The sequence below is a fragment of the Notolabrus celidotus genome, chromosome 8 (assembly GCF_009762535.1).
Source record: "Notolabrus celidotus isolate fNotCel1 chromosome 8, fNotCel1.pri, whole genome shotgun sequence".
Classification (NCBI taxonomy): domain Eukaryota; kingdom Metazoa; phylum Chordata; class Actinopteri; order Labriformes; family Labridae; genus Notolabrus; species Notolabrus celidotus.
Genome location: NC_048279.1, coordinates 19036464 through 19062475, shown reverse-complemented (window position 1 = coordinate 19062475; position 26012 = coordinate 19036464). Strand labels below are relative to the sequence as shown.

At 43.2% G+C, this 26012-nt stretch overlaps 2 protein-coding genes across 2 annotated transcripts; both read right to left on the bottom strand.

Moving 5' to 3' along the window:
* Positions 1–1610: 1610 nt before the first annotated feature.
* LOC117816818 (high-affinity choline transporter 1-like) lies at positions 1611–10665 on the bottom strand. Its single transcript, XM_034689175.1, has 10 exons — positions 10555–10665; positions 10257–10376; positions 9833–10065; positions 8854–8967; positions 6830–6985; positions 6592–6740; positions 6140–6283; positions 2607–2760; positions 2273–2490; positions 1611–2197 (listed from the first exon to the last, which is right to left on the bottom strand). The coding sequence occupies exons 3-10, from the start codon at positions 10014–10016 to the stop codon at positions 1649–1651; spliced, it is 1668 nt and encodes a 555-aa protein (XP_034545066.1). The 5' UTR covers positions 10017–10065; positions 10257–10376; positions 10555–10665; the 3' UTR covers positions 1611–1648.
* A 2161-nt stretch (positions 10666–12826) lies between these two features.
* On the bottom strand, positions 12827–23075 carry LOC117816819 (high-affinity choline transporter 1-like). The gene is made up of 8 exons (XM_034689176.1): positions 22726–23075; positions 20754–20867; positions 17445–17600; positions 15701–15849; positions 15224–15367; positions 14357–14510; positions 14063–14280; positions 12827–13987 (listed from the first exon to the last, which is right to left on the bottom strand). Exons 1-8 carry the CDS (start codon positions 22967–22969, stop codon positions 13427–13429), a joined length of 1740 nt encoding a protein of 579 aa, XP_034545067.1. The 5' UTR covers positions 22970–23075; the 3' UTR covers positions 12827–13426.
* Between the last annotated feature and the right edge of the window lie 2937 nt (positions 23076–26012).

Here is a 26012-nt window from a genome sequence, read left to right as displayed (position 1 = left end):
CCCTGCGCCGAAAAAAATCAACTGGCTTGTCAATGAAGCCGCTGTGTTTTGTCTCCAAATGTCTCTTAAGTTTTACTGGTTTCAAGCTCTCGTTTGCCAGCACTTCAGAGCAAATGACACATTGTGGGTATTCTGCGTTGTTTTTAGTCATGTACGAAAATCCAAATTTAAGAAAGTCGGGCTGATATTTACGGAGCCTCGAAGCTCTGGAGTCAGCCGGTGTCGGCCCCAGTGCCTTCCGTTTCTCAGGGGGTGGTCCTGCTGTCAGACTGTCTGGTGACTGACTCTGAGACCCCTGCTGCTGACCCAAGTCTCGAGCTGGAACACTTTTTCTCTTAAGCCATCGCTCCATTTTACAGCATCAGAAAGCTAGCAAACTTGTTGCAAAATGTAGCGCGAGGTTAATGGTTTGTTTTTCTTTGTCTTTTTTCCCGCCGTGGGTCACGGAGCATGATCTCACGCGCACAGGTCAATTCATACAAATTTAGTTGATACAATGCATTTTGAAAAAGTAATGAAGCACAAAGCAACTAGAACAGCTCCCTGACTGAAATTCTGTAATATAATATTAGATATATTTTTCGAAAATTATTTGGCGACCCCCAGAAATCATCTCGCGACCCCCATTGGGGTCGGGACCCAGGGTTGAGAATGGCTGCTCTACACCAATGACTGCATCAGCCCCTCAACAACCACAACATATTTCAAATACTCTGATGACACTGCCATACTTGCCCTCCTTAATGACAATAACTCTGTTCTAAATTACCAGGATTCCATCTCCCACTTCACATCATGGTGCACGGACAATCACCTCCAGCTGAACATTTCAAAAACAAAAGAACTGGTCATTCACTCCTCCAGCACTCACAGCCCGGCTCACAACCCCATCCACATCAACAATCAAGCAGTCGAAATAGTGGATCACTTCAAATATCTCGGACTCACCCTGGACAATAAACTCAACTTTGATCAACACACCACTGACATTCACAAACGCTGCCAACAAAGACTCTCTGCCATCCGCAAACTCAAAGCACTTTCTGTCGCCCCCCACCTTCTACTGTTACTGTACCAAAGCATCATCCAACCCATTCTCCTCTACTGTTCCCCCTGCTACTACAACATGCTAACTGTCTCCAACAAAAACAAACTCATACGCACCACAAACACTGCCACCAAAATCATCCGCCTCCCCACACCCAACCTGTCTGACCTCAACAACAGAGCCATCATACGCAGAGCACGCACTATAACACTGGACCCCCAACACCCCCTCTACCCAGTCTTCACACTACTCCCCTCCGGTCGCAGGTACAGATCCCCTTACTGCAGGCGAGCCCGGTTTGGCAGAAGCTTCATCCCATCGGCCATAGCACTGCTAAACAGAATGCCACTGTAATGTGTTCGGTGTGTTTATATGTGTCCGGTGTGCATATTTGTGTCCAGTGTGTTCATATGTGTTCGGTGTGTTTTATATGTGCCCAGTGTGTGCATATGTGTCTGGTGTGTATATTTGTGGGATGCGGGGCACCATTGCTGTGAGGCTGGGTGGATGGTTATGGTTATTGTATTCATACATGTATTCCTGTACAGACGGTGGCAACAAATCTCCTTATTAAGGACAAATAAAGATCTATCTATCTATCTATCTATCCTGCTGATTTCTGGCCATTGACATCAATTCAGCCTCATTCTGGTCGTCATGCTTCTCTTCATTTGTTCTGCCCATCAATGTAGGGCTCTGTCCTGGTTTGTGTGTTTTGACTTTAAGTACATCCCACCTCTCAGAAATCAGTCCTTTCTTGAAGAGCACAGAGGCCAGGTAAGAGAACAACACAGTGGCAAACATGTTGAACAACATGCAGATAGTGTTAACAGGAGCACGCTGGACATATTTGTTGTCCTCCAGAGTGCAACCTGGGAAATGAAGAACAACAGGCAACCCTATGGATGGCTCGCCACTTAGCACCCTCAGCAACACCCCGATTAGCAAACCCATTATGGATCCATAGCCATTACAGATGTTGAAGTAAAGGACGCAGATTAGCTGAGGGATCATGATGGTGTATGCTATAGCTGAGCCCAGGATCCAGAAAACCATGATGCTGTTCTGTAGGAAGGTGAGAGATGTGCCAGCCAAGCCCACCAACACCACAGAGATGCGGATCACCCACTGGAGCTCCATGTCTGATGCCTGCAGGAGATAAAACACTCAAGCTAAAAAAGAAATAACTGTTGAGCCTATTTTCTTCCTCATGTCTCCTCCTACCTTGGTCCGCAGGATGTTCTTATAGATGTTGGATGTGAAGATAGAAGAGGCTGCCAGTAAACCTGAATCTGTTGAAGACATCACTGCAGCAGCTACAGCTCCAATACCAATGATGGAGATATAGGGTGGGCTGAGGTACTGCAGAGCAATGGGCAGAATCTGTCCAGGTTCTCCACGCTCATATGGAGATGGGGAGCCATACGCTGTCATGTTCCAGTCTAACAGCAAAAAAATGTGACAATAAGCTTTGTCTTTTGAGTCTATGGACATTTGTAATTAAATTATTTTATTTAATTTTGAATTAAAAAGGTTCAGTTCCATTTTATCTCAGTACCTGTTGATGCTGCGACCGCTCCAATCAACACAGATGGAATTCCGAGTACGAAGACAAGTGGTGCAGCAATAAAGCAGGTCATCCTGGCTGTTGCTGATGATGAGGCTGACAGGGTCCTCTGGTGAAAGTCCTGATATCCAATGTTACCAATGGTCTTTGAAAGAAAATCATTATTTATCTGCTGCAATCTTTTTAGTTTTTAGCAACAAAAGATGGTGATGGTCATCATTCAGTTTCATAGATCCATAGTTAAAGTCATAACTTATGACTCATTTCGACCTTACTCAGACTGTTACTAGGGTCTTGCCTTGGACGACTAGTACCAACAGCTTCAGAAGAAATGGAGGACTCCACACCATCACATCCTCGCCAGATGGGATAGAGCAGAATAACAGAGCCTAGATGCACAGGAGATGCCAAATTGACGCTGCAACAAGACAAGTGCAGGTAGTACTCTATGTTGCTGCTACAATGATTTCTGCAAGAGGAACTCCCCTTAGAGCAGCCCAGGATGTGACAACACTTCAGGTGGAATGAGCAACGATATTACCTGGAGTTTGAAAGATCTGGCCAAAATAATCCCCAGAGATATTGTTAACGATCCAATGGGATAAAGGCTGTCTAAACATCTGTAACCCTAATTTCTTCTCTGAGCAAGAAACAAATAACTGAGAAAGAGAGCACCTCCGAGTAAGCAGATCTACTCTGGCTGAGAGGGGCCAGGGCCTTTTGTTTTTCAGGTAAAGGATCAATGCCTCCTTGGTCACCTAGGGGGTATTAAGAGCACTTTTTACCAGCTCAGGATGATCATGAGGAGCACTTTGGGAATCAGAGGGAATGTGGGGAAAGCATTCAACAACCCCAGGGGACCCACCTGACCATTGAGGGAGAATACATCCACCAGTTTGTTGTCTCTGCTTAAACCAGTGTTATAGTACTCGAGTCCAGGACTCGAGTCACGTTTTGCTGGACTCGTGACCCGGACTTGGACTGGAGCACTGATGACTCGTGACTTGACTTGGACTCGAGCGCTGATGACTCGGACTTGGGGTCGGACTCGAGCATTGACTGCAAGAGGCCCCGGATGATAGAGAAGAGGACTCGGGCTTATATTTTGATACGGACTGTTTTAATGTTCATGTTAGATTTTGTATGTTTCATAAAATGTATTCCGTTCAGAGCGAGGGCTGGCATGAGCGTTTGCCTGCATGCGCATTCACGTGACTTCTGCCAGGATTAAAAGTTGTTTTTTTTTTCAAAGATTTCACAGTAAATGCAACGAGAGCAGAGCAACATGTTGGATATTTAAGAGACCCATCAAGGAAAGAGACCAGCTCAAACTTTAACAAAGTTTCTTGAGACCGTTCATCACTTTACTTTGTTAGTATAACAGTAATATAAGCAACTAAAGTAGCTAAACCATAGTTATTAAGTTGTTTGATTAGTCAGAATTCTGATTAATAGTGTTAGGGCTGAGCTTATTGGTAACCGGATCCCAGCAGCAGAATCTCTGAGCGCGTCCCCTCATCAACAGAAACGCGGCGCGCATTTACGCACGGCACACAGCACTGTGGCTTCATTCATAAATTAATCTCCAGACACACCGGTCGGATATCATTAGAATCTCACTGCAGTGGCAGTTAGACCTCGTCAATTTACTAAAATAAAAACAACATGAAAATCAAACCGGCCACAGCGCGGGGGGAGAGCGGATCGTACAGAATCAGACACATTTTAAAAGCCCAGGAAAAACTGCAGATTCTCTGATGTCATATTAAACAAGATAGTTTTATCACCAAACAGTCTGCAGCGTCCTCGTTCTCTGGCTCTAACGTCTTCTGGTAAAAAAAAGAAAAGAAAAAAAAACATCACCTCTCCCTGTGTCCGCCCCTCCTATCTTACCTGCCCATCCAAGTGAAAATCATTAAACTATCAAAATGCTTAGTAAAATTAAATAATAATAATGCACATGACATTGCCCTTAATATAAACAACAACAAATAAATGACATAAAGTAAAATGATTATGAATATATTAGAATAATTCATATTTATGGCATAAAATGATGGAAATAGCTCCAACACTAATGTTAATGAAAGAAATGTGTTTCCTCCACATCCAAAAGGTCCCACACAGCCAGTCTAACAGTCAATAGTTTGGATTCAAACGGCTGCCCTCCTTGTAATATATAATATTACCGGTGAGGACTCGACTTGGGCTCGGACTCAAGTCATGAGGACTCGACTCGGACTCGGACTCGGATTTTCCTCTGGTGACTTGGACTCAGACTCGGATTTGGGGACTCGACTACAACACTGGCTTACACAAATGGATCCTCTTGGGCCTGGCAAAAACTGGGTACAAAAAAAGGCTACTACTTCTGGATGAAGCCTTCACTCTCCTGGGGGAAGACCAGACTGGACGGGAGGTCTGCTGCCTGATTTGCAAACCCTGGAAATCACCCTGAGTGAAAAAAAAGTAACCGATAGGCCCAAAACAGGAGCCTCAGTGCCACCTCGAGGCAGCACAAAGACTTGATACCTCCCTAGTGATTCACATGATAAACTGCAGTAGAGTTGTCTGTCTTATCAAGACATGCCTGACTTGAATGGAGGGGAGGAGCACCTTCAACTCAAGTTGAATTGCCCCCAACTCAAGGACATTAGTGTGTTCTTTATGGGGTTCACTGTACCATTCTACTATCCCACAATGCTTTTTGGCATGTGAGAAAGAACGACCTGGGATCAAATCCCTGACCTTCCAACTGAGAGGCGACCAAATACCACAGCTGCCCCCTCTGTGGCTAAAGGCTCACCATCCCCTGTAATGGTGGTGTCGGACGCCCCCTCTCCACAGTAACCTGTCTGGAGAGGCCATGCTTGAGTGTCCAGGCTGTGAAGCCGGTGTTGCTGCCTGACACCATCAACATCTACTCAACCCAACTTCTCAGACATGCAACGTACGGCAGCCAGGATTTGCGGCTGAGTGTCATCCTGCTGACATTGATCTTCCAGAGATTTCTGCAGGGGCTAGGGAGTAGGTCTTTTCTTGTGACCCCAGCCTCTCAATGTCCTGTTATAAATGTGCCATGCCCAAACATGAGGGACATTCGTGATGCCCATAAAATAGGACACATTTTACAGCCAGCACTAACCAGAATCAAGCAACAAGTTTCTATCAAACTTTAAAAGGTGCAACAAAGTAGGTCACATGACAAGAAAAAATGGTTCACACAAACTCAGCAATACCTCCCATGAACAACATGCTTCTTATTTCAAGAACAACAATGCAGAAATGGGAAAAAACGACATGCATCCTCAGGAATTCATAGTGGCGAATAATTAAAAGTGGAGACCCCAACATACATGTCTTGCCTATAGGTCTCTGATGAGGCATGGTCGCTGGGCTTTATAGACTGTGGACCCAGGCTTTTAATGTCAGTAACCTGCAATTGTTGATATATGGTCTAAAAGGAAGGTAGAGGATGGCATCATTCAAGGTGTGAGGTCAGAAGATATGAACATATGCCTTACCAATATTAAAACATTATCAATCCACCTCCATGCTCTGTCTCCATCCACTGACCCAATCCAGGGGGCCTGGTAGGTATAGTTAAAAGCAGTCTCAGTTATGTCTGCTGAATGGGGGTTCATCAGGATGAAGGGGACACATAACCACTGCAGAAAACACACATAGAACTCTGACTTCAACATTTGCAAAACAAACATGTTTATTGTTATACAATGACATGGAAAGTTTTTCATTTATCGACTGTGATGAAAAGATAATTGAATCCTTTCAGGATTTGAGGGAAGCACCATAAATATTTCACATATTCTTTAGAAAGGTATAAGTTCTACTATCCCTTAGGGGAATTCTTTTCTGTGCAGTAAATGATGAAGACCAAACTTTCTGAAACAAGCTCTGAGATGTTTCATAATAGTCCTGTGAAAGACATTACTCTTCATGCAGGTAAAGAACTCACCAAAAAGAAGAATACGAGGGTCAGCTGTATGATGTCTGTGTAGGCTACAGAGTACAGGCCTCCCATCAGAGTGTAGATGATTGCCACTGCAGCAGAGATCCAAATGCAAAGAGTGTAGGATAAATCCAGGATTACACTCATTGTTGTGCCTTTAAATATAACACAATTATATAAATTCAGACACATGAAAAATGGGAAAGTATAACTTTGTGAGAAAGCAGACATGAGTGTCTCTTACCTAAACCAATGAGAGTCGCTGTAAGCCAGAATATGTCACCTATCACCAGTATCACAGACAGAACTCCACTTATTGCATTTCCATACTTGATCTGGAATGGGTCCATCATTGTCACATATTTTCTGTCTCTCATTTTCTTGGCGAAGAGAATTCCACCTGAATGATGTAATCACAGAAAGGATTTTATGTCTCTACTTTCTCTGTTTATAAGAGTATTATACCAGTTTAGCATCACACTGCTGAAATTTCCGAATTGGTACCCTCTACAGTCACAAAGTGAATTTCAGTTTTAATCTAAACTTGAATGTTAATGTATGGAAATTAATAGGGATGCACCGATCCTACTTTTTAGTTTCCGATACTGATATCGATACTTGGGATTTGGTATCTGCCAATACCGATACTAGCCAATCCAATCCTGGTATTGATTGAACAATCTCTATTCCTTAATGTGAGGATAGAATCATGTTTTGGCAAGTTCAGGCTTTTCTGACTTGATGGTGAACTGTACCTGGGTTCCAAGTGCCAAACCAGAAGCTGGAAATTTCAAGGATCCGGAACAATTAATCCAATAACCTGTCCATTTTTTCACACTTTGAATCCATTAATAGAAGGTTTCTTCCTTCTTTGCAGTTGGCTACAGCTGACGTAAACTTCTTCCATTGGCCTTCCATTATATTTTTCAGCGCGACTGCCACAGTGGCGGTTCTAGACCAATTTACTGGGGGGGCAGGCTGGGGCCAAGGGTGTTGTCAGAGGGGCACATTCAACCCTGACAAAAGAGAATGAGAAGGACGAGGACCGGCTGAGAACAAACTGTCAAAAAATCAGTGCATCCCTATAAACTAGACATATATACTACTGTGCACTATATCAAAATGTAGACTGACAGCAACTCAACATGAGTTCCTTAGTGCTCTGGAACCAAGTGCCACACGCATGTGTTCCGCCTGTAACACCGGCGCGATACCGAAGCATTTTTATCGTATAATATTTGTTTGGTGTGGAGGGGGGCCACAGGGGGGTCCAGGTTCAGTTTTACAGGGGCACTGGCCCCTGTTGGCCCCTCCCCAGAACCGCCACTGGACTGCCATCCTTCGAAACAATAGCGCTGCACAAGTTTCCGGCGGAGTTGTCAGCAAAAGAAGCATGCAGCGAAACTGCAGAGTCTCTGTAGTTATCTTCCATCATGCTCCGCCATGCAAAAATGCACAGACTGGCCGACGCACATGGCTGTTGTAAACAAAGAAAAACATAGAACTGAGATGAATAGATCTGCCATATGGATCAGCACTATATATCGGCCCCTTGTCACCGATATCCGATCTAGCTTTTTAGCCCGATCTAGCCAATATCCGATACCAGGATCTGATCGGTGCATCCCTAGAAATTAATGCAATGGCTAATGTGCAAACACAAGCATACTTTATGCTGTGATGCATGCCTCTGAAGGAAAACCTGTTTACCTTGTTTATACCACATAGCAAGCTAAAAAAAGACGACATCGATCTGTCCTTCCACCCACCGTTATGAGGAATGTAAGATCTATCTACGATAAGGTGGACGAGCTAACCCAGCACCAGAGGGAATACTGACAGAGTAGCATCATGCTAACTGAACTCACACCGAGCTAACACCGGACCCGAACGCCACATTGGAAGGATTTCACCTGCTGTGGGCGGACAGGATACAGGAGAGCAAGACTGAACTAACTGGTAAAGAAGGCCAGCTCAGACCCTGTGGAGGTGGTGGCTGACAGGAGAATTATCGCCAAGCTGTCGCCTCTGATGGACATTTTTTTTCTATATGTATTCTTGATGAAATTCTTGTACTGTACACCTCCTTGTTTGCTGCTGTAACTCCATGAATTTCCCCGTTGTGGGACGAATAAAAGAGTATCTTATCTTATCATATCTTATATTACTTAATTAGACTACACATCATATCAACAGCTCACAGAGAAGCAGTGCAACCCCTGATGTCACAACTTGGGGAAAAAATGTTTGAGTGATGCGGTTTCTTACCAACAATGAGAGAAATCGGTGAAGTTATTGGCATGACAGCCCAGGCCAGTCCCATGGTTGGATTGTACACTGCCTCAGTTAGACCAACAATGTAACCCCCGCCAACAAATGTAGCTGTGGGAAGGGCACAATAATACATTTAATAACAGAATATTCTTGTTCTTTTTTCTGCATAGTTCCTAAATTGCTCTATAGTAACTTTAGAGCAACATTTTAACCTATGGGAAGAATATTAACCACTATACAGCAAATACTAACAAAACATCCGAATAGATAATTCCACTTTGCATTGAAAGAAAATGTTTGAAAAGCAGGTGTCTGGAGTCTTTTTCTTTAGCTTGTGTCATTAAAAGTGTACATACATGTGTTAATACAGATGCAGAGATGTCATGTAATTAATCAGAATTCAGTCATTGCAGTTGCTCCTACACAATAAGTAAGAATATCAAATAATATTAAAAGAAGAAAGTAATTGATAAGATATAAATACAAATACAATGAAAAGGGCGAACCTCTAAATGATGTCAACAGGTGTACAGCAACCATTTAGCAGAAAACTATGAGTTCTCCATATTATTTTAACGTCATGAAGCTTCATACATGTTGAACTTATATTGGGTTTGAGAGGTGGTCATTGTGACAGCTTGTTAAAGTAATCTTATTTGTGGGAGTTTTCTCTACTGGTGAATAATGAAATAGAGATTCCTGGTTTTATTTTCTTTGCAAAGAAAAGGTCATTCAACACACGAGTGGTCAGAATGAAGAAAGACCCCAAGCATGGGGAGAACTAAACATTTATACCTAAGGGACGCCCCTTAAGGAATGCTTCACACCCTTTGTCTGCAGGTATCAGCACCAGGACAGGGCTGTGCATTCAGACGGGAGGTTTAAGAGGTCTACGCATCACAATTTAACACATTGAACACAAAGGAACTGAAATTGCCATTACAAACCCCACCCCTGTGTCATGTCATACAACCTGCCATGGTGAAGACTCCCACCACCAGGCTGATCCCTCTGTTGCCCAGCAGAGTGATCTCTGTCCTGTTCCCCTTGCTGCTGTCCTGGACTTGTTTTGACTTCATGGAAGCCCAGATCCCAGTGCCCAGCACCAGCAGGTAGAAGAACACCATCACCACAAGTCCTGGGACGTTCAAGCTCATCGTTTCGGGCGTGCTGACTGACTGAATGAATGTTTTGGTCTCCTTCTGCCTGTGAGAACATCGGAGGAAACAAGAACAACTGGATTTCAGGAATGAGAAAAGATTATTCATCTTGACAGTGCCCTACACTGCTCAGTTACAGAGTGTGAATCAGATCAACATCTTGATGTTGTTTGGACTTAATAAAATCATCAGATTACATTTTAACAACAACAGCTCATTGTGCAGGGTCTGACTCACTGTCACTTTTCAGAAGATTTCAAGCTGCTGCCTGTCGTTACTTTTGTACTGCTGAGTTCAGAAAGGGCCAGATCACAGTTCATGTACAGAGACGATGTAGCAGGATGCCAATTAAATGAACTGAGGAAAAACAAACAAAAGACATATGATCAAGTCAGTTTCTGCTCTGCAGATTAAATTGCTATCATTGTATAGGCGTATGCTTTAATGCAGCTCTGTAGAAGAATATACAAAGCTATCATTAACCACCTGCAGTTTTCCAACAGAAAAGGCAGTAGTATATGGATAATACTGTTACCTGTGAGACTCGTCTTATCAGCAATCCTCAAGGCTTGTCACAGTCTGCTCACCTCCTCCCCTCTGTCAGTAATTCTCCACTCTCCTTGCCTCTGCTCCACTCTGCTGGCCAGCCACGCCCCCTCATCAGGCAACCCGGTTCACCTGCACACTCACCTGCTCCTCATCTGCAATCAAGCCGGTATATAAGCAGCAGCCACTCTCCACTCCACTTGCCAGATTGTTCTTTGACCTCATGCAAGACTTTCCAGCGTTCTTCTCCGGACTGATCTCCCGTTGCCGACCCTGCCTGCCCGTGACCATCCCTCCTCGCCGCTTCCCAGGAAAACACCTATGCCTTCTGTCCCTGACTACGAGTTCTGCCTTCGCCCTTCCGGGGTTCTGCCTGTCCGTCCTTGTGGCCGTTTGGTGTCCTGTCCTCCTGCGGAGTACGAGTGAGTCTGTTCTTCAACTCCCTCCGGGATCTGTCTGTCACCGGTGCTCAATTCGTCAGGCTGTCATCGAGCCCTGAGAGACTCGATTCCCTACCTGTGTTCGAGGTAGAGAGACTATTCACCTGTTGCCCGTGTCTATTGATGAACTGTTAAAAAAAGGTCTTTACCAACTGATCTCTTGGCTTCCGGTACTGCTTGTGGGTCCTAACTCAACCTGTTACAAGGCTATGCCCAAAATATAAACCGAGCAAAAAGGAACTACAAAGCTTAACAACTTAACAGACAATACGAGAAAATGTCCACTACAACAATAAATCTGGTAAATGTTTGGCAAATCAAATCAAACACAATAAAGAAAAAGTCACCATCTCTACCGTCAAGCCGACAAACTCGCCACAAGAAATCAATAAAATATTTAAGGACTTTTATGCCAATTTATACTCTGCAGAAAATTCACCAAAAGGAGAAGACATCAACTCATTTCTGAACACTATTCACTTATCTCAAATCAACATTGAACAAAATATACACTGGATTTACCCTTTACTCTGGAAGAACTGTTCACTGCCCTCAATCAAATGCCAAACAATAAATCACCAGGACCCGAAGGCTTCCCTGCTGAGTTCTATAAACACCTCTGGCCCATTCTTAAACAGAACTCCATATTACCATCCAGCATGAATACAGCTTGCATCACACTCCTCCTTAAGCCAAATAATGATCCGACCTTCCCTTCAAGCTACCGTCCTATCTCACTCCTAATCACCAAAGCACTCTCTCAGAATAGAAAAAAATCATTTCTTCCCAATTACAACCGGACCAAACAGGATTCATCAGAGGCAGACACTCATCCAACAACTCATGTTGATAATTCAATTTAATACATTACTCTTTTTGACAATAAGAAAACTCCACCATAGCCACCGTAGATTCAGAGAAAGCCTTCGACAGAGTAAACTGGTCATTCCTCATAAACACGCTTCACAGATTTAGTTTTGGAGAATAATTTATTAACTTGGTAAAGACATGATATATCACACCTTACGCCACTGTCATCACCAATGGTCAACCATTTATAAACTGACCTTGCTAACAATTTCTATGGCAAATATTTACAACAAGTGATATGGTTGACTACCAAAAAAAACAGCAGGATAGGATTTTTCATCAGAAAACACTAGTTGCGCATGACAGAAATAAGACGTACCATTTTATCCACAGGGGAAGCCCTAAGCAACATAAACTGAAACTTCCTCACAGGAGCTTTACAATTTGTTATCTACAGTTATCAGCACTTGTTAAAGGTTGTGTTCTCTCACCTTTGTTGTTTATACTGTGATGACTGTGTTCACTAGCAGGATGACAGTAATGATTCAATTTGCAATCAGCACCAGGACAGGGCTGTGCATTCAGACGGGAGGTTTAAGAGGTCTAGACATCACTATTTAACACATTGAACACAAAGGAACTGAAATTGCCATTACAAACCCCACCCCTGTGTCATGTCATACAACCTGCCATGGTGAAGACTCCCACCACCAGGCTGATCCCTCTGTTGCCCATCAGAGTGATCTCTGTCCTGTTCCCCTTGCTGCTGTCCTGGACTCCTTTTGACTTCATGGAAGCCCAGATCCCAGTGCCCAGCACCAGCAGGTAGAAGAACACCATCACCACCAAATTACACACTTTCCATGACTCCGCATTTCTTCAGATTTTCTGCCCGCACCACCCACTTAATGACCTGAGGATGTGTTTGCCCAATGAGACAAAAAGAATCAAAACACAGGAATTGCTCAATATATCTTGAGTAAGACTGATGGCACTGAAGGGTGGAGAATATCAGGTAACAACACATCTGTTTATTCTGGGAAAAATAGAGAGGGAGGAGGAACAGTAGGAATAACATGGTCTGGCAAGAATAAGGCATTGACCAGGAACTTAGAGCATAAATAAATGATTCAAAGTGCAAAAAAACAAACGGAGAACCAATGGAGGGAGCTGCAACACCTTCCAATATCTTGTTTTTTGATTGTTGGACAAATATATGTAAATAGCAACACTGTGCAATAAAACTGCAATGTAAAAGTGAAAATCCTGTAATTTTGAAAGACTACAAGCAGTAAAGTTTGTTGTTTATTGTAAGAAATGATCAAAACCTTCTAATAACTTGCAATTTAATTTTCTAAAAAAACTGATTCATGTTTAAAAACAGCTCTCAAATGTAGACAAAGGAGGTACTTTGGATTATTGAAATACTTATATAAAGAACAAGTGCATTAGTGCAACTTCACTATTAACTCTAACATGCACACCACTGATGAATATTTGTATCATACCATGGACTAAATATCAACTTGGTAAACAACCTAGTATGAAACAGTAGACATGATAATATGGTTCAATACAAATAATATTAGCACCCCATCAAGCATTTCTCTTTTAGTTCTGCTGATTTCCGTCCATTAATGTCAACTCGGCTTCATTCTGACCTTCAAGTTGTTCCTCCACATCAGTTTTTGTGCTGTCATCGCTCATTAAAGTTAGCTTCTGTACTGGTTTGTGTGTTTTCGCTTTGAATATATCCCACCTCTCGGAAATCAGTCCTTTGTTGAAGAGAACGGAGGCCAGGTAAGAAAACAGTAAAGTAGAAGAGATTGTAAACAGCATGCAAATTGTCCTAACAGGAGCACGCTGGACATATTTGTTGTCCTCCAGAGTGCAACCTGGGAAATGAAGAACTACAGGCAACCCTATGGATGGCTCGCCACTCAGCAATCTCAACAACAACCCAAGAAGCAAACCCATTATAGAGCCATATCCATTAGAGATCTTGAAGAAGAGGACGCACACGAGTTGAGGGAACATGATGGTGTAGGTTATGTCTGAGCCCAGGATCCATAAAACCATGATGCTGTTCTGTAGGAAGGTGAGAGATGTGCCAGCCAAGCCCACCAACACCACAGAGATGCGGATCACCCACTGGAGCTCCCTGTCTGATGCCTGCAGGAGATAAAACACTCAAGCTAAAAAAGAAATAACTGTTGAGCCTATTTTCTTCCTCATGTCTCCTCCTACCTTGGTCCGCAGGATGTTCTTGTAGATGTTGGATGTGAAGATAGAAGAGGCTGACAATAAAGCCGAGTCAGTAGATGACATCACTGCAGCAGCTATGGCTCCGATACCAATGATGGAGATATAGGGTGGGCTGAGGTTCTGCAGAGCAATGGGCAGAATCTGAGCAGCCTCTCCGTGCTCAAATGGAGACGGGGAGCCGTACGCTGTCATGTTCCAGTCTGATAGCAAAACAATTTGACATTAATCAGCATTTTTTTTTAAATCCATCTTTTCTATTTAATATTATCTCAGTACCTGTTGATGCTGCGACTGCTCCAATCAACACAGATGGGATTCCAAGTATAAAGATGAGAGGTGCTGCAACAAAGCATATGATTCTGGCTGTGTCTGATGAAGAGGCTGACAGGGTCCTCTGGTGAAAGTCCTGATATCCAAGGTTACCCAAAGCCTTACAAATAAGTAACAAGAACCAAATCAATCCAGCAAGTAAAGAGTACTACTCCTTTTGTGCCTCACTGATGATAAGACAGCTGATTAGAGACACTCGCAAAGAAGTAGGAGTTAAAGAGACAGATGAAAGTTGAGGTCCAAACTATTTCTGAAATTACAAATGTTAGGCGCTAAGTGGGAGAGAAGGCTCTGCCACCTTCCTTTCATTTTGACCTGCCAAAGTATTGTCTCATATTTGCTCAGTTTGTCATTCTCTACAACAGAAGCCTGTACAACAAACACATTTATGCATTTCTTGATCTTAATTTAATCTCAATATTTGGCAAGGTTCTTAGTTTTTGGTAAAGCGTGTGTTATCATTACTCATCGTGCATTATCATACCACCAAACAGTGACTTTCCTCTGGTACACCATGATTCTCCTGATCTACATATATTAATTTAAACATGCACCAAAGTGTAAAATCACACCTGTTTCTGAGCTTTGGTGTGGGAACAATTTGTTAAATAGAAATATAATTTGCCTGCAACTTCATTGCAGGGAAAAGCACAGGTGTGAATATATGCCACAGAAACCGCTCTATTCCCTGTTTGTCCTGGCATTGTGCCAGCAGCTGCAGTCAAGTGGAGCTAAGCTCATTTTAAAAAATCCTTTCTTTTAAGCAGTTATTAAAAGGTACATGTGAGCAAATTTACTGAATATATTTCTTACCAATAGTAAAAAGTTATCAATCCACCTCCATGCTCTCTCTCCATCCACTGACCCGACCCAGGGGGCTTGGTAGGTAAAGTTAAAAGCAGTCTCAGTTATGTCTGCTGAATGGGGGTTCATCAGGATGAAGGGGACACACAACCACTGCAGAGAACACACATATAACTCTGACTTCAAGGTAAAACAAAATGTGTTCAATGTAATATTATTACATTGTGAGAAAGTTGTTATGTTTCTAACTATCCTTATTAATATACAGGTCTGATGAGCATGTGTTGGAAGAGAGGTAGTCACACACAAACATTCACAAAGGTATGAAGAATGTTTTAATGAAAAAGGTGTGATGTTTTGTTTCTTGAGGGCGAGATGCACTCAATCTAACTAGACAGGTTTTCACATGCCTAACAATGTACTTTCTAAGTTTTCTCAGTCTATGTTTTTTGTGGGAGTAATTTTCCATGTGAGCATTGAACTCACCAAACTACAGAATATGAGGCTCAGCTGTATGATGTCTGTGTAGGCTACCGAGTACAGGCCCCCTAGCAGTGTGTAGACGATGGCCACTGCAGCAGAGATCCAAATGCAAAGAGTGTAGGACAAATCCAGGATTACACTCATCGTTGAACCTATGAAATAAAACCCATCAATTATCATTAACATTTATCATCTACGTTTTAAACTGTGGATCATGCATCTTATTTGCTAACAGAACAATAATTAACTGTGCTCTTTAAAAATACATATTTTTTAATCAAATTATATATATTTTTTATCTTAATCAGCAAAGGTCTGTCATTCTCCATCTGGAGAGTGCTGAGGCAATGCCCAGCGCCCTGAATTGATAAGCCTCCACTGTTCAGAAATGAAAGAGAAAGTGGTCCTGGGATGCACATGAACTGGCCAGACATGCAGTGTGTACCAAGAACAAGTGTAGCCTCAACATGGTTGGTTTATTTTGGGCTGTTTATGGGGTAATTAAGTCTTTTGATCTCAACTACAATTCTACTACAACTTGAAAGAAACAACATTTTTTAAATATAGTTGTCTTTGTTAATAAATTATGTCGAATTTGACTGGGGTGATGGGAAGAACCTCAAGTGCTCTCTTGGTTTCTTGTCTTTCAATGCTTTATTGTTAGTGACTCGGTTTAATTCTATTATATTCTATCTGCAATGAAGAGTCAGTATTTGCCTCTGAGGCTTTCAACAAATTGAGAACTCCTTTTCTGGCATATCCTCCGTTCTTTGAGGAGCGCAAGGGAATCACGAGACCACTACTTTTGGTCAGTAGTGGTAAGGAAGCAGTGGGCACTTTGAGTTACTAGCAGTATAGTGCCACTTTCTTCTTTAGGGGGAGGGTCTCCACACTCGCTGACACTGAAATAACTGGTTCCAGACAATCTTGGCTGTCAGAATGAAAAATGAGCATCTGATGAGGTATTGCCTTAAGACACAACTACACAATTTGAAATAGGAGTATTTAAAACCAGCATGTATAATACTTAAACCATAAGCTACTCTTAAAATGTTACAGTAAAATATTTTGCTAAATTGAGACAACTCAAAATGTGTTTTTTGTTTTTTTTTTGTTAAAGTAATAACGTTTTTTTTTCTTGGCAGTAATCCATTACACAGACTGACATGTGACATGTTCACAGGCTTTTAATTTGTTATTCATTCGTATTTCATAAAGGTATAGAAAAATGTTTCAGTTTCACTAGGGGTGAGTATTGGCAAGGACCTCACGATATGATAGTATCACAATATCACAATATTGCGATATTCTACACAGTTAACTAAGGAAAAAAAAGAGATGGTGTATATGTAAATCACACAATTACTCAAAATTGAAAGGACAAATTAAGTCAAAACTATTTGATTGAAAACATCTTTTCCTCTTTATTGTTTTTGAAATACTGAAGTCGTATTTTAGTTCCAACTTGGCTAAAAAATGAATTTTTATTTTTACAAAAAATTGATATTAAGAGTTCAAATATCGATATTATATCGGAGGTCAATGTATCGCAATATATTGCTGTATTGATATTTTTTCACACCTCTAAGTTTCACCTTGTGTAACTGAAATGTAGGAACTCAAAGCATATGTGAGAAATAGCATTGTTGCACACAACACTTATTGCAATGAGTACTATTACGATTTTAATCACAGAATTGTCAAAACTCAAAAAAAAAGAGAAAAAGAACACAAGTTTCTTACTTACCCAGGCCGATGAGAGTCCCTGTAACCCAAAGTATGTCAGAAATCAGCAGCGCCACAGACAGCACTCCACTGATTGAATGACCATACTTGATCTGGAACGGGTCCATCATTGTGACATACTTTTTGTCTCTCATTGTCTTGGCAAAGAACAGTCCTCCTATATAATCAAATCACACAAAAAGAGACAGATTTGTGTCATAAAATGTGTCATTTTAAGTTCCTGTGGGTAGTTTTGCACTCCTTTTACATTGTCTCATTCTTAATAAACTTACAGAGTTGTTTGTTTACTTTTCAAACTTGGTGTCTTAAGCTGCCACCAGCACTGACTGAAAATCCACCATGAAAGGCATTTTATAAAAGGATCCTTCAAGAACCACTAAAGGTTTGTGCAACTTTTTCTTCCAAATGCTTTTGTACCACCTCCCCCAACAAATGTTGACTATTTTGACGTGCTAAATTGGTGGGGTCTGCTTTGATCTAAATTTATAATGCTCCAACTAAAAAAGTATTTAATAAGTCCAAATCTGGAGACTCTTTTCATAAACTGCAAACCCTTCTATTCGCCGCGGGAGTTCTCCTCCTTTATTCTGGTCGGCGTCTACATCCCACCTCAGGCCTGCGTAACGGAGGCGTTACAGCACCTGGCTGACCAGATTACAGACGCGGAGAAAAAACATCCTGACTCTCTGCTCATCATTCTCGGGGATTTTAACAGAGCAAATTTAACCCACGAACTACCTAAATACAGACAACATATTAAGTGTCCCACCAGGGAGTCTAACACTCTGGACCACTGCTACACAGTAATAAAGGACTCATATCGCTCTGTCCCCCGTGCAGCTTTAGGACTATCTGATCACTGTCTGATTCATCTCATCCCGACCTACAGGCAGAAGTTAAAAACGGCTAAGCCTGTAGTTAGGACTGTGAAGAAGTGGACGGAGGAGTCAAAGCAGGAGTTACAAGCCTGCTTTGATTGCACTGATTGGAGTGTTTTTGAAGCTGCATCAGGAAACCTCAATGAACTCACTGACACTGTGACTTCATACATCAACTTCTGTGAGGACATGTGTGTGCAGACCAGGACCTTCTGCACATACAACAACAATAAGCCCTGGTTCACACCTCAACTGAGGAAGCTGCGTCAGGCCAAAGAAGAGGCCTACAGGAGTGGGGACCGGGACCTGTTCAAGCAGGCCAGAAACAAACTGACGAGAGGGATCAAGGTAGCTAAGAGGAGCTACACTGAGAAGTTAAAACAGAGCTTCTCTGCCAACGACCCCTCAGAAGTTTGGAGAGGCCTGCGTGAAGTTACAAGCTACAGGAGACCCTCCCCCCACCCTGAAGGTAACAAAAGACTAGCTGACGACCTGAACAGCTTCTACTGCAGGTTTTCACACCCCACACCCGAACACTCTGATTTACCTGGCCCCCCCACAAGCCCCTCCCCACCCCCCTCTGACCCCCCACCTGCGCTGACGATCTGTGAAGATGAGGTAATCCAGCTCTTCCAGAGACAAAAGACCAAGAAGGCTCCAGGACCAGACGGCGTGTCCCCCTCCTGCCTGAGAGTCTGTGCTGAGCAGCTGGCCCCCATCTTCACAAAGATCTTCAACACATCGCTGGAGCTGTGTGAAGTGCCCTCATGCTTCAAAAGCTCCACCATCATCCCAGTCCCAAAGAAACCCACCATCACAGGACTCAATGACTACAGGCCCGTCGCCCTGACGTCTGTGGTCATGAAGTCCTTCGAGAGACTAGTGTTGAGCCACCTGAAAGACATCACAGGCCCCCTGCTGGACCCCCTGCAGTTTGCCTATCGGGCAAACAGGTCGGTGGAGGATGCAGTCAATATGGGTCTGAACTACATCCTGCATCACCTGGACTCCCCCAGGACCTACGCTAGGATCCTGTTTGTGGACTTCAGCTCTGCGTTCAATACCATCATACCAGACATCCTGCACCAGAAACTCACCCAGCTCACAGTGCCGGCCTCCATCTGTCAGTGGATCACCAACTTCCTGACGGACAGGAGACAGCAGGTGAGGCTGGGGAGCATCAAATCCAGCACCCGGACCATCAGCACTGGCGCCCCACAGGGATGTGTTCTCTCCCCACTGCTCTTCTCCCTCTACACCAATGACTGCACCTCAGGAGACCCCTCGGTGAAACTCCTGAAGTTTGCAGATGACACCACCGTCATCGGTCTCATCCAGGACGGAGACGAGTCTGCTTACAGACAGGAGGTGGAACAGCTGGCCCTCTGGTGTAGTCAGAACCATCTGGAGCTGAACCCGCTCAAGACGGTAGAGATGACAGTGGACTTCAGGAGAAGCCCCCCCCCACTCCCCCCCCTCACCATCCTGAACAGCACTGTGTCTACTGTGGACTCTTTCAGGTTCCTGGGATCCACTATTTCCCGGGACCTGAGGTGGACCTCCCACATAGACACAATCAGAAAAAAGGCCCAGCAGAGGATGTACTTCCTGCGTCAGCTCAGGAAGTTCAACCTGCCCCAGGAGCTGCTGATCATGTTCTACACCTCCATCATCCAGTCTGTTCTGTGTACCTCCATCACTGTCTGGTTTGGCTCTGCAACCAAACTAGACAAACACAGACTGCAGCGGACTATAAGGACTGCAGAGAAAATCATCGGTGTCGACCTGCCCCCCATCCAGGACTTGTACCGGTCCCGGGCCAGGAAACGGGCAGGGAGCATTACCGCTGACCCCTCACACCCTGGACACAAATTCTTCAAACTCCTCCCCTCCGGCAGGCGCTACAGATCACTGTGCGCCAAAACAACCCGCCATAAGAACAGTTTCTTCCCCCAGGCTGTCACTCTGATGAACACTAAACCATAACAGTGTCATACCTGTCAGATAAATACTCTCTGTAAATATACATGTAGATATACAATGCAACAATTCTCAAGCAGAATTCCATATTTCTATTTTTGTATTATTTAACTTCTATTTTATAATGTAAAACTACCTCTGCAACTCACCACTGCACTTTATCATATTATTTTAGCCTGTACATATTAGTCATGCCTATTTGTTGTTTCTTTGTATTTATAGCTAAGGTTATTGTTATTATATTTTCATTTTATTTTTTATTGTAGTTCTTATTCTTATTCCTATTCTTATGCCTTGTACGAAGAGAGCACAGTTTACCAAAGTCAAATTCCTTGTGTGTTCAAGCATACTTGGCGAATAAAGCTGATTCTGATTCTGATTCTGAATAACTGTAATCCTCACTGTATTTTTCAAAATGTGGAAATATCATAAATATCATATATTTCTCTTACCAACAATGAAAGACAGGGCTGCTGTTGCTGGCATGACAGCCCAGGTCAGTCCCATGGCTGGAGTATACACTGCTTCTGACAGACCAACAACGAAGCCCCCGCCAACAAAAGTAGCTGTGGGAAGCAGATATAAGTATCTGTGAACTAGTACACACACATAGTCACACACATTCACACCTATGTTTATAGATCTGGTTTTCCTGCCTTTACAACAGCACATAATTATACCATGCAGTTTTCAGATGCCATAAAATAGTAGGGAGTGTTACCAGCAATCAATCAAGGTTTCTGAACCGCAGCTCGAAATTTCCTATCCTCCCCTATTAGTGACAAGACTGTAAACAAAAAGCAGCTTTTAGTGGCTTCATAGGAACACTTTGGGTTTAATAGCTGATAGGGAAAATCACTAAAAGTTTTCTACATATACATAGACATAATCAGCATCATCGAACAAATACATCCATTATTAAAAATGAAATGAAACAGTAGTTGCCTCAGTCCATCCTTTTGAATGTCTCTCTCTACAATTAGTGATGTAAAAACACAGGATTTTCACACTTTATGGGAAACCCGACAGCTTACTCCACTCACAACTCGTTATAAAACTCCAGTGGGACATCTTATCTGCTTTGTTTTTTTTCATCACCTTTGGCCAAAGTGTCGGGTGACAGCAGAACTGGATATTTTGCTTGTTGACATTTTTATGTGCCATTCTGAACAGTTACAGTCTGTCCTGGGCTGGACTTGTTTTGGTGTGGATACACAGACACAGCCAAGGGAAGTTTAGAGACTGGTCTAACCATTGACTCGTGATTCAACTGGCATTAGTTCAAAACATTAAATGTCCTTTAAAAAAATACTTAAAGTTAAAACACAGTTTTTTCTGACTGAAAAAACATTGAAACTATTCCTATCCCTACCAAATACAAAGCTAGCTAGAGTTAAAGTGTCATAAATAATTCACTGATAAGATCTCTAGATATTGGTGTTTGTAAAATGTTTTCTCTTGATGTACCACATTACTTTCTAATCCACACATTCATTAGAAATGCCCAGTGAAACAGCATTAAGCAAACAGTATTTAAAAACAGAAGGTCAATTAGACCAGTAGAAAATCAATGTTTCTTTTTATGTTTTTTTGTATATAAACTTAGAAACTATTTCAATATTTTATGGCTAAGCATTAAAAAAGTTAATAAAAGTGCTTATACAGATAAAGATTGATAATGGGAAGATAAAGATCGATTTATCATACGCAGTTGCACCATAAATGCCCAACCCCAACAGTTTCTACCAAATTACAACAGAAAGGAAGTAATGGCTTCAGCCTGAAGTGAACAATATGAGGAACCTTTTGCCCAACAACTTAAGCTAGGGCCCCAGACACAGAGGCTATTGTTCATGCTGCAGTGGTTCCTGGTTTGACTCCCTGTTACCACCCTTTTCTGCATGTCTTCCCCCTCTCTCTATTCCCCATGTTTCCTGTCTTTCTTCAGCTGACTTTAAAAGAAAGGGCACAATAGTTTAGTATTTATATATATCTTTTCTATTTTTATTTAATTCTAATGTCTTTATTTCTTTCTTTCTTGATAATTTTAAGCACTTCAGCAATTGTTACAGAGTATTCATCAGGCTGAATGCTATTCAGCATCTCATAAAGTGAGAGATAATTGCTTAAATGGTAGAAGGCAATAAACTAAGGTATGCTACATTTCCTCCTAAAAAAGGGTGCATCTTCTTGGACAACTTTATAAGTCCCTTTGTTGAACTAAAGACTCACTACAACACGCACCAATTAATTAACAACTTTGTGAGAAAGCATAGGTTTTAAAATGTTTGAAAATAAACTTTTAATTACAGTACTGTGAAGCTAAAGGATGCCTCTAAAGCTGCTAGTTGCAACATCTGATGTATTTTGACTAATTTTATTTTAATGCTTATATTTAGCCCCACCCCTTTGCCCCTGACCAACCTGTCATGGTGAAGACTCCCACCACCAGGCTGATCCCTCTGTTGCCCAGCAGAGTGATCTCTGTCAGGTCACCCTGACTGCTGTCTTGCAAACGTTTTGACTTCATGGAAGCCCAGATCCCGGTGCCCAGCACCAGCAGGTAAAAGAACACCATCACCACCAGTCCTGGGACGTTTAAGCTCATAGTTTCAGGCAGGCAGCAGACTGAATGAAGGTTTTGGTCTCCCCCTGCATATGATAACATGTGGATTTCATTGGGAACAAGAAGAACTGGATTCCAGTAATGAGGAGATGAGTCATGTGCGCTGTGTGAGACGGCAGCATCTCCAGTAGCTTCGTAACACTGAGTTGGTTTTATCTTCTTTTACTCTTTCTTTCTGCTATTTCTGCTACCTTCGTGCAGGAGTAAGGCATTGTTTAATATATATCCAATGGATATAGCTGACTTTGCAATAAGACCAAGCGCTTTTCCTCGTGTTTACTTGAGAGAAGTGCTGTTGGCTCTCAGGACAAAAGCCCAAGCCGGAGTACGGCACCACTTGCCGGCGGAGCTGAGGAGGAGATATCGGGGCTGCAAGGCTGGTGCTAAGGTAAAAGCTAGGCTAGCGGACCAACGGAGGCGTTTTAAACCATCGATTCCCTCCGTCAAAATGGGGAATGTGAACTCCTTACCGAACAAAATCGACGAGCTGTCTGCACTCAACAACCAGCGACTCTACCGGGAAAGCAGCCTGCTAATATTCACAGAGACGTAGCTAACCCCCCACATCCCCAACGCTAACGTGGACCTGCCGGGTTTCATCGCAGTGAGAGCCGATAGAGACACAAAAGCCTGTGGGAAAAGCAAGGGCGGGGGACTTGGGGGTGTAACCCAGGACATGTCCATGTGAAGATAGTACTATGCTGCCGGGACCTAGAGCTGCTAGCAGTTACTCTCCGCCCATACTACTTACCGAGGGAGTTTAGTCACGTGATCGCTGTGTGTGTTTACATTCCCCCCGAGAGCCGATGCAGCCACTGCCTGTGAGAAGATCCACACAGTCACAGCAAGGCTGCAGACACAGCACCCTGAGGCCTTTTTCATCATCTCAGGTGATTTTAACCATGCCACCCTGGACTCTACTCTTGCTTCTTTTTACCAGTTTGTGAACTGCCCGACAAGGAAAAAATAGGACAATTGACCTCCTTTATGCTAATGTCAGGGATGCATACAGGGTCACCCCCCTCCCCCCACTTGGGAAGTCGGACCACAACCTGGTTTACCTGCAGCCACAGTACACCCCCCTGGTGCAGAGGCAGTGTGTCACAACACGCACCTTCAAGAGATGGACTCCTGAGGCAGAGGATGCCCTGAGAGACTGCTTCGAGACCACTGATTGGAGTGTACTACAGAGCCCGCACGGGGAGGACACAGTTAGGATCCTGTTTCTGGACTTTTCGAGTGCCTTTAACACAATTCAGCCCCCTATGCTATAGGAAAAACTGACTAACAAGCAAGTGGATCCCCATCTGGTGTCTTGGATCTCCAGCTACCTCACTGACGGACCACAGTATGTACGGATGAAGGACATCACGTCTGACATCTTGGTCAGCAGCACAGGGGCGCCCCAGGGAACCGTGTTGGCCCCTCTCCTATTCACTCTGTACACCTCAGACTTCGCCTATAACTCCAAATCGTGCTACGTCCAAAAGTTTGCTGATGACACAGCCATCGTGGGATGTATCAGGGGTGACCAAGAGGAGGAGTACCGAAGTCTAGTGAGGGACTTTGTCACCTGGAGCCACACAAACCACCTGCAGCTCAACACCTCAAAAACCAAAGAGCTGATCATAGACTTTGGGAAGTCTAGGCCACGCCCCCAAGCTCTGTCCATCGAGGGGGCTGAAGTGGAGGTTGTAGGCACCTACAAGTACCTTGGTGTGTGGCTGGATGACAAACTGGACTGGGCAAACAACACAGACCATCTGTACAGAAAGGGACAAAGCAGAATGTACTTTCTGAGGAGGCTGCGCTCCTTTAACATCTGCAGGAAACTCCTGTGGATGTTCTAACAGTCTGTGGTCGCCAGTGTCCTTTTTTACTTGTGGTGTGCTGGGGGGGCAATACATCAAAGAGGGACTCTTCCAGACTGGACAAGCTGATCAGGCGGGCTGGCTCTGTGGTCGGCATGAAGCTGGAGTGCCTGGTGACAGTGGCAGAGAAGAGATCCATGAACAAACTGCTGGCCATCATGGATAACACCAGCCACCCTCTGCACACTGTCATCAGCAACCAGAGAAGCTTATTCAGTGACAGAATGCTCCTCCCCAGATGCAGCACAAATAGACTTAAAAACTCCTTTGTTCCTCGTGCAATTAAACTGTATAACTCCTCACTTGGAGGGAGGAGGGGGGGCGGGAGGAGGACAGAGGATTGGGGGGGAGAGAGAGAAAAATAGTCTTAACTGAACTGGCTGTGCCCTATGCTGCTTAGTTACAGAGCATGAATCAGATCAATATCTTGATGTTGTTTGGACTTAATAAAATCATAAGATTACATTTGAACAAGCTGATGACCGCGAGCTTTGTAAAAATGAATGGTTATTGTTGTGGAATTTTCGTAGTCTCATATACCCATGTAAGAATGTTTAAAACGTATATCTTTCCAGTCCAAGTGTCAGTGGCAGAGTAACTTCCTCTATGTCATCAGGCGCCACTGTGATAGGGGAAACAGGGTTACTGTGTGGTTAAGGTCCTTCTTCTGGCTCCTGTCTTTATATATATGTTTTGATAGATGTAGTGTCTCCAGGCTAGGGCAATGCTCTTCTACAGTACATTGTTTTGGTAATTGTAGTCTAAATATGAGTATCTAACTTAGTGTCGTCTTTGGGGACAAATACCACACCTGAGGGATTGTCTGACAGAATTGACTTGGCATTGCACTGCACTCTCCTGCCTGTGTATTGTTAAGTCATTTTTCCTTGATCAAGTTCTACATAAATTCTGTCAATATAAGCCACCAGAGTCTCCTGAGTCTCCTGTGTACACTGTTCGGTTTATTGATCATTTCCATCACAGTTATCACATTGGACCTGTTGGATTGTTCTGCATAATATGGATTGCTTTCCATTGTATGTACCCTCATCTTATTTAAAAAACATATGTAGAGGCAATGTACATTCTTTCAAACATTTTATATAGTATTAAAAAGTGTGAAGCCGTTGGCCTTGCGGTCAGGCGCGCCCCATATACAGAGGCTAAAGCCCTCGTCACAGAGGTTGCAGGTTCACAGGTTCGATTCAAGCCTC

What these genes read in the sequence shown, in the direction of transcription:
- LOC117816818 (XM_034689175.1), bottom strand. Translation starts at nt 10,016, where the DNA reads ATGAGCTTGAACGTCCCAGGACTTGTGGTGATGGTGTTCTTCTACCTG. An exon ending in CCCTCGTATTCTTCTTTTTG is followed by an intron (nt 6,284 to 6,591) that starts GTGAGTTCTTTA and finishes TGTTTTCTGCAG; the next exon opens with TGGTTATGTGTCCCCTTCAT. An exon ending in AGAACATCCTGCGGACCAAG is followed by an intron (nt 2,198 to 2,272) that starts GTAGGAGGAGAC and finishes TATCTCCTGCAG; the next exon opens with GCATCAGACATGGAGCTCCA.
- LOC117816819 (XM_034689176.1), bottom strand. Translation starts at nt 22,969, where the DNA reads ATGTTATCATATGCAGGGGGAGACCAAAACCTTCATTCAGTCTGCTGC. An exon ending in TTGATAACTTTTTACTATTG is followed by an intron (nt 14,511 to 15,223) that starts GTAAGAAATATA and finishes CTTATTTGTAAG; the next exon opens with GCTTTGGGTAACCTTGGATA. An exon ending in AGCAGTCGCAGCATCAACAG is followed by an intron (nt 14,281 to 14,356) that starts GTACTGAGATAA and finishes TTTTGCTATCAG; the next exon opens with ACTGGAACATGACAGCGTAC.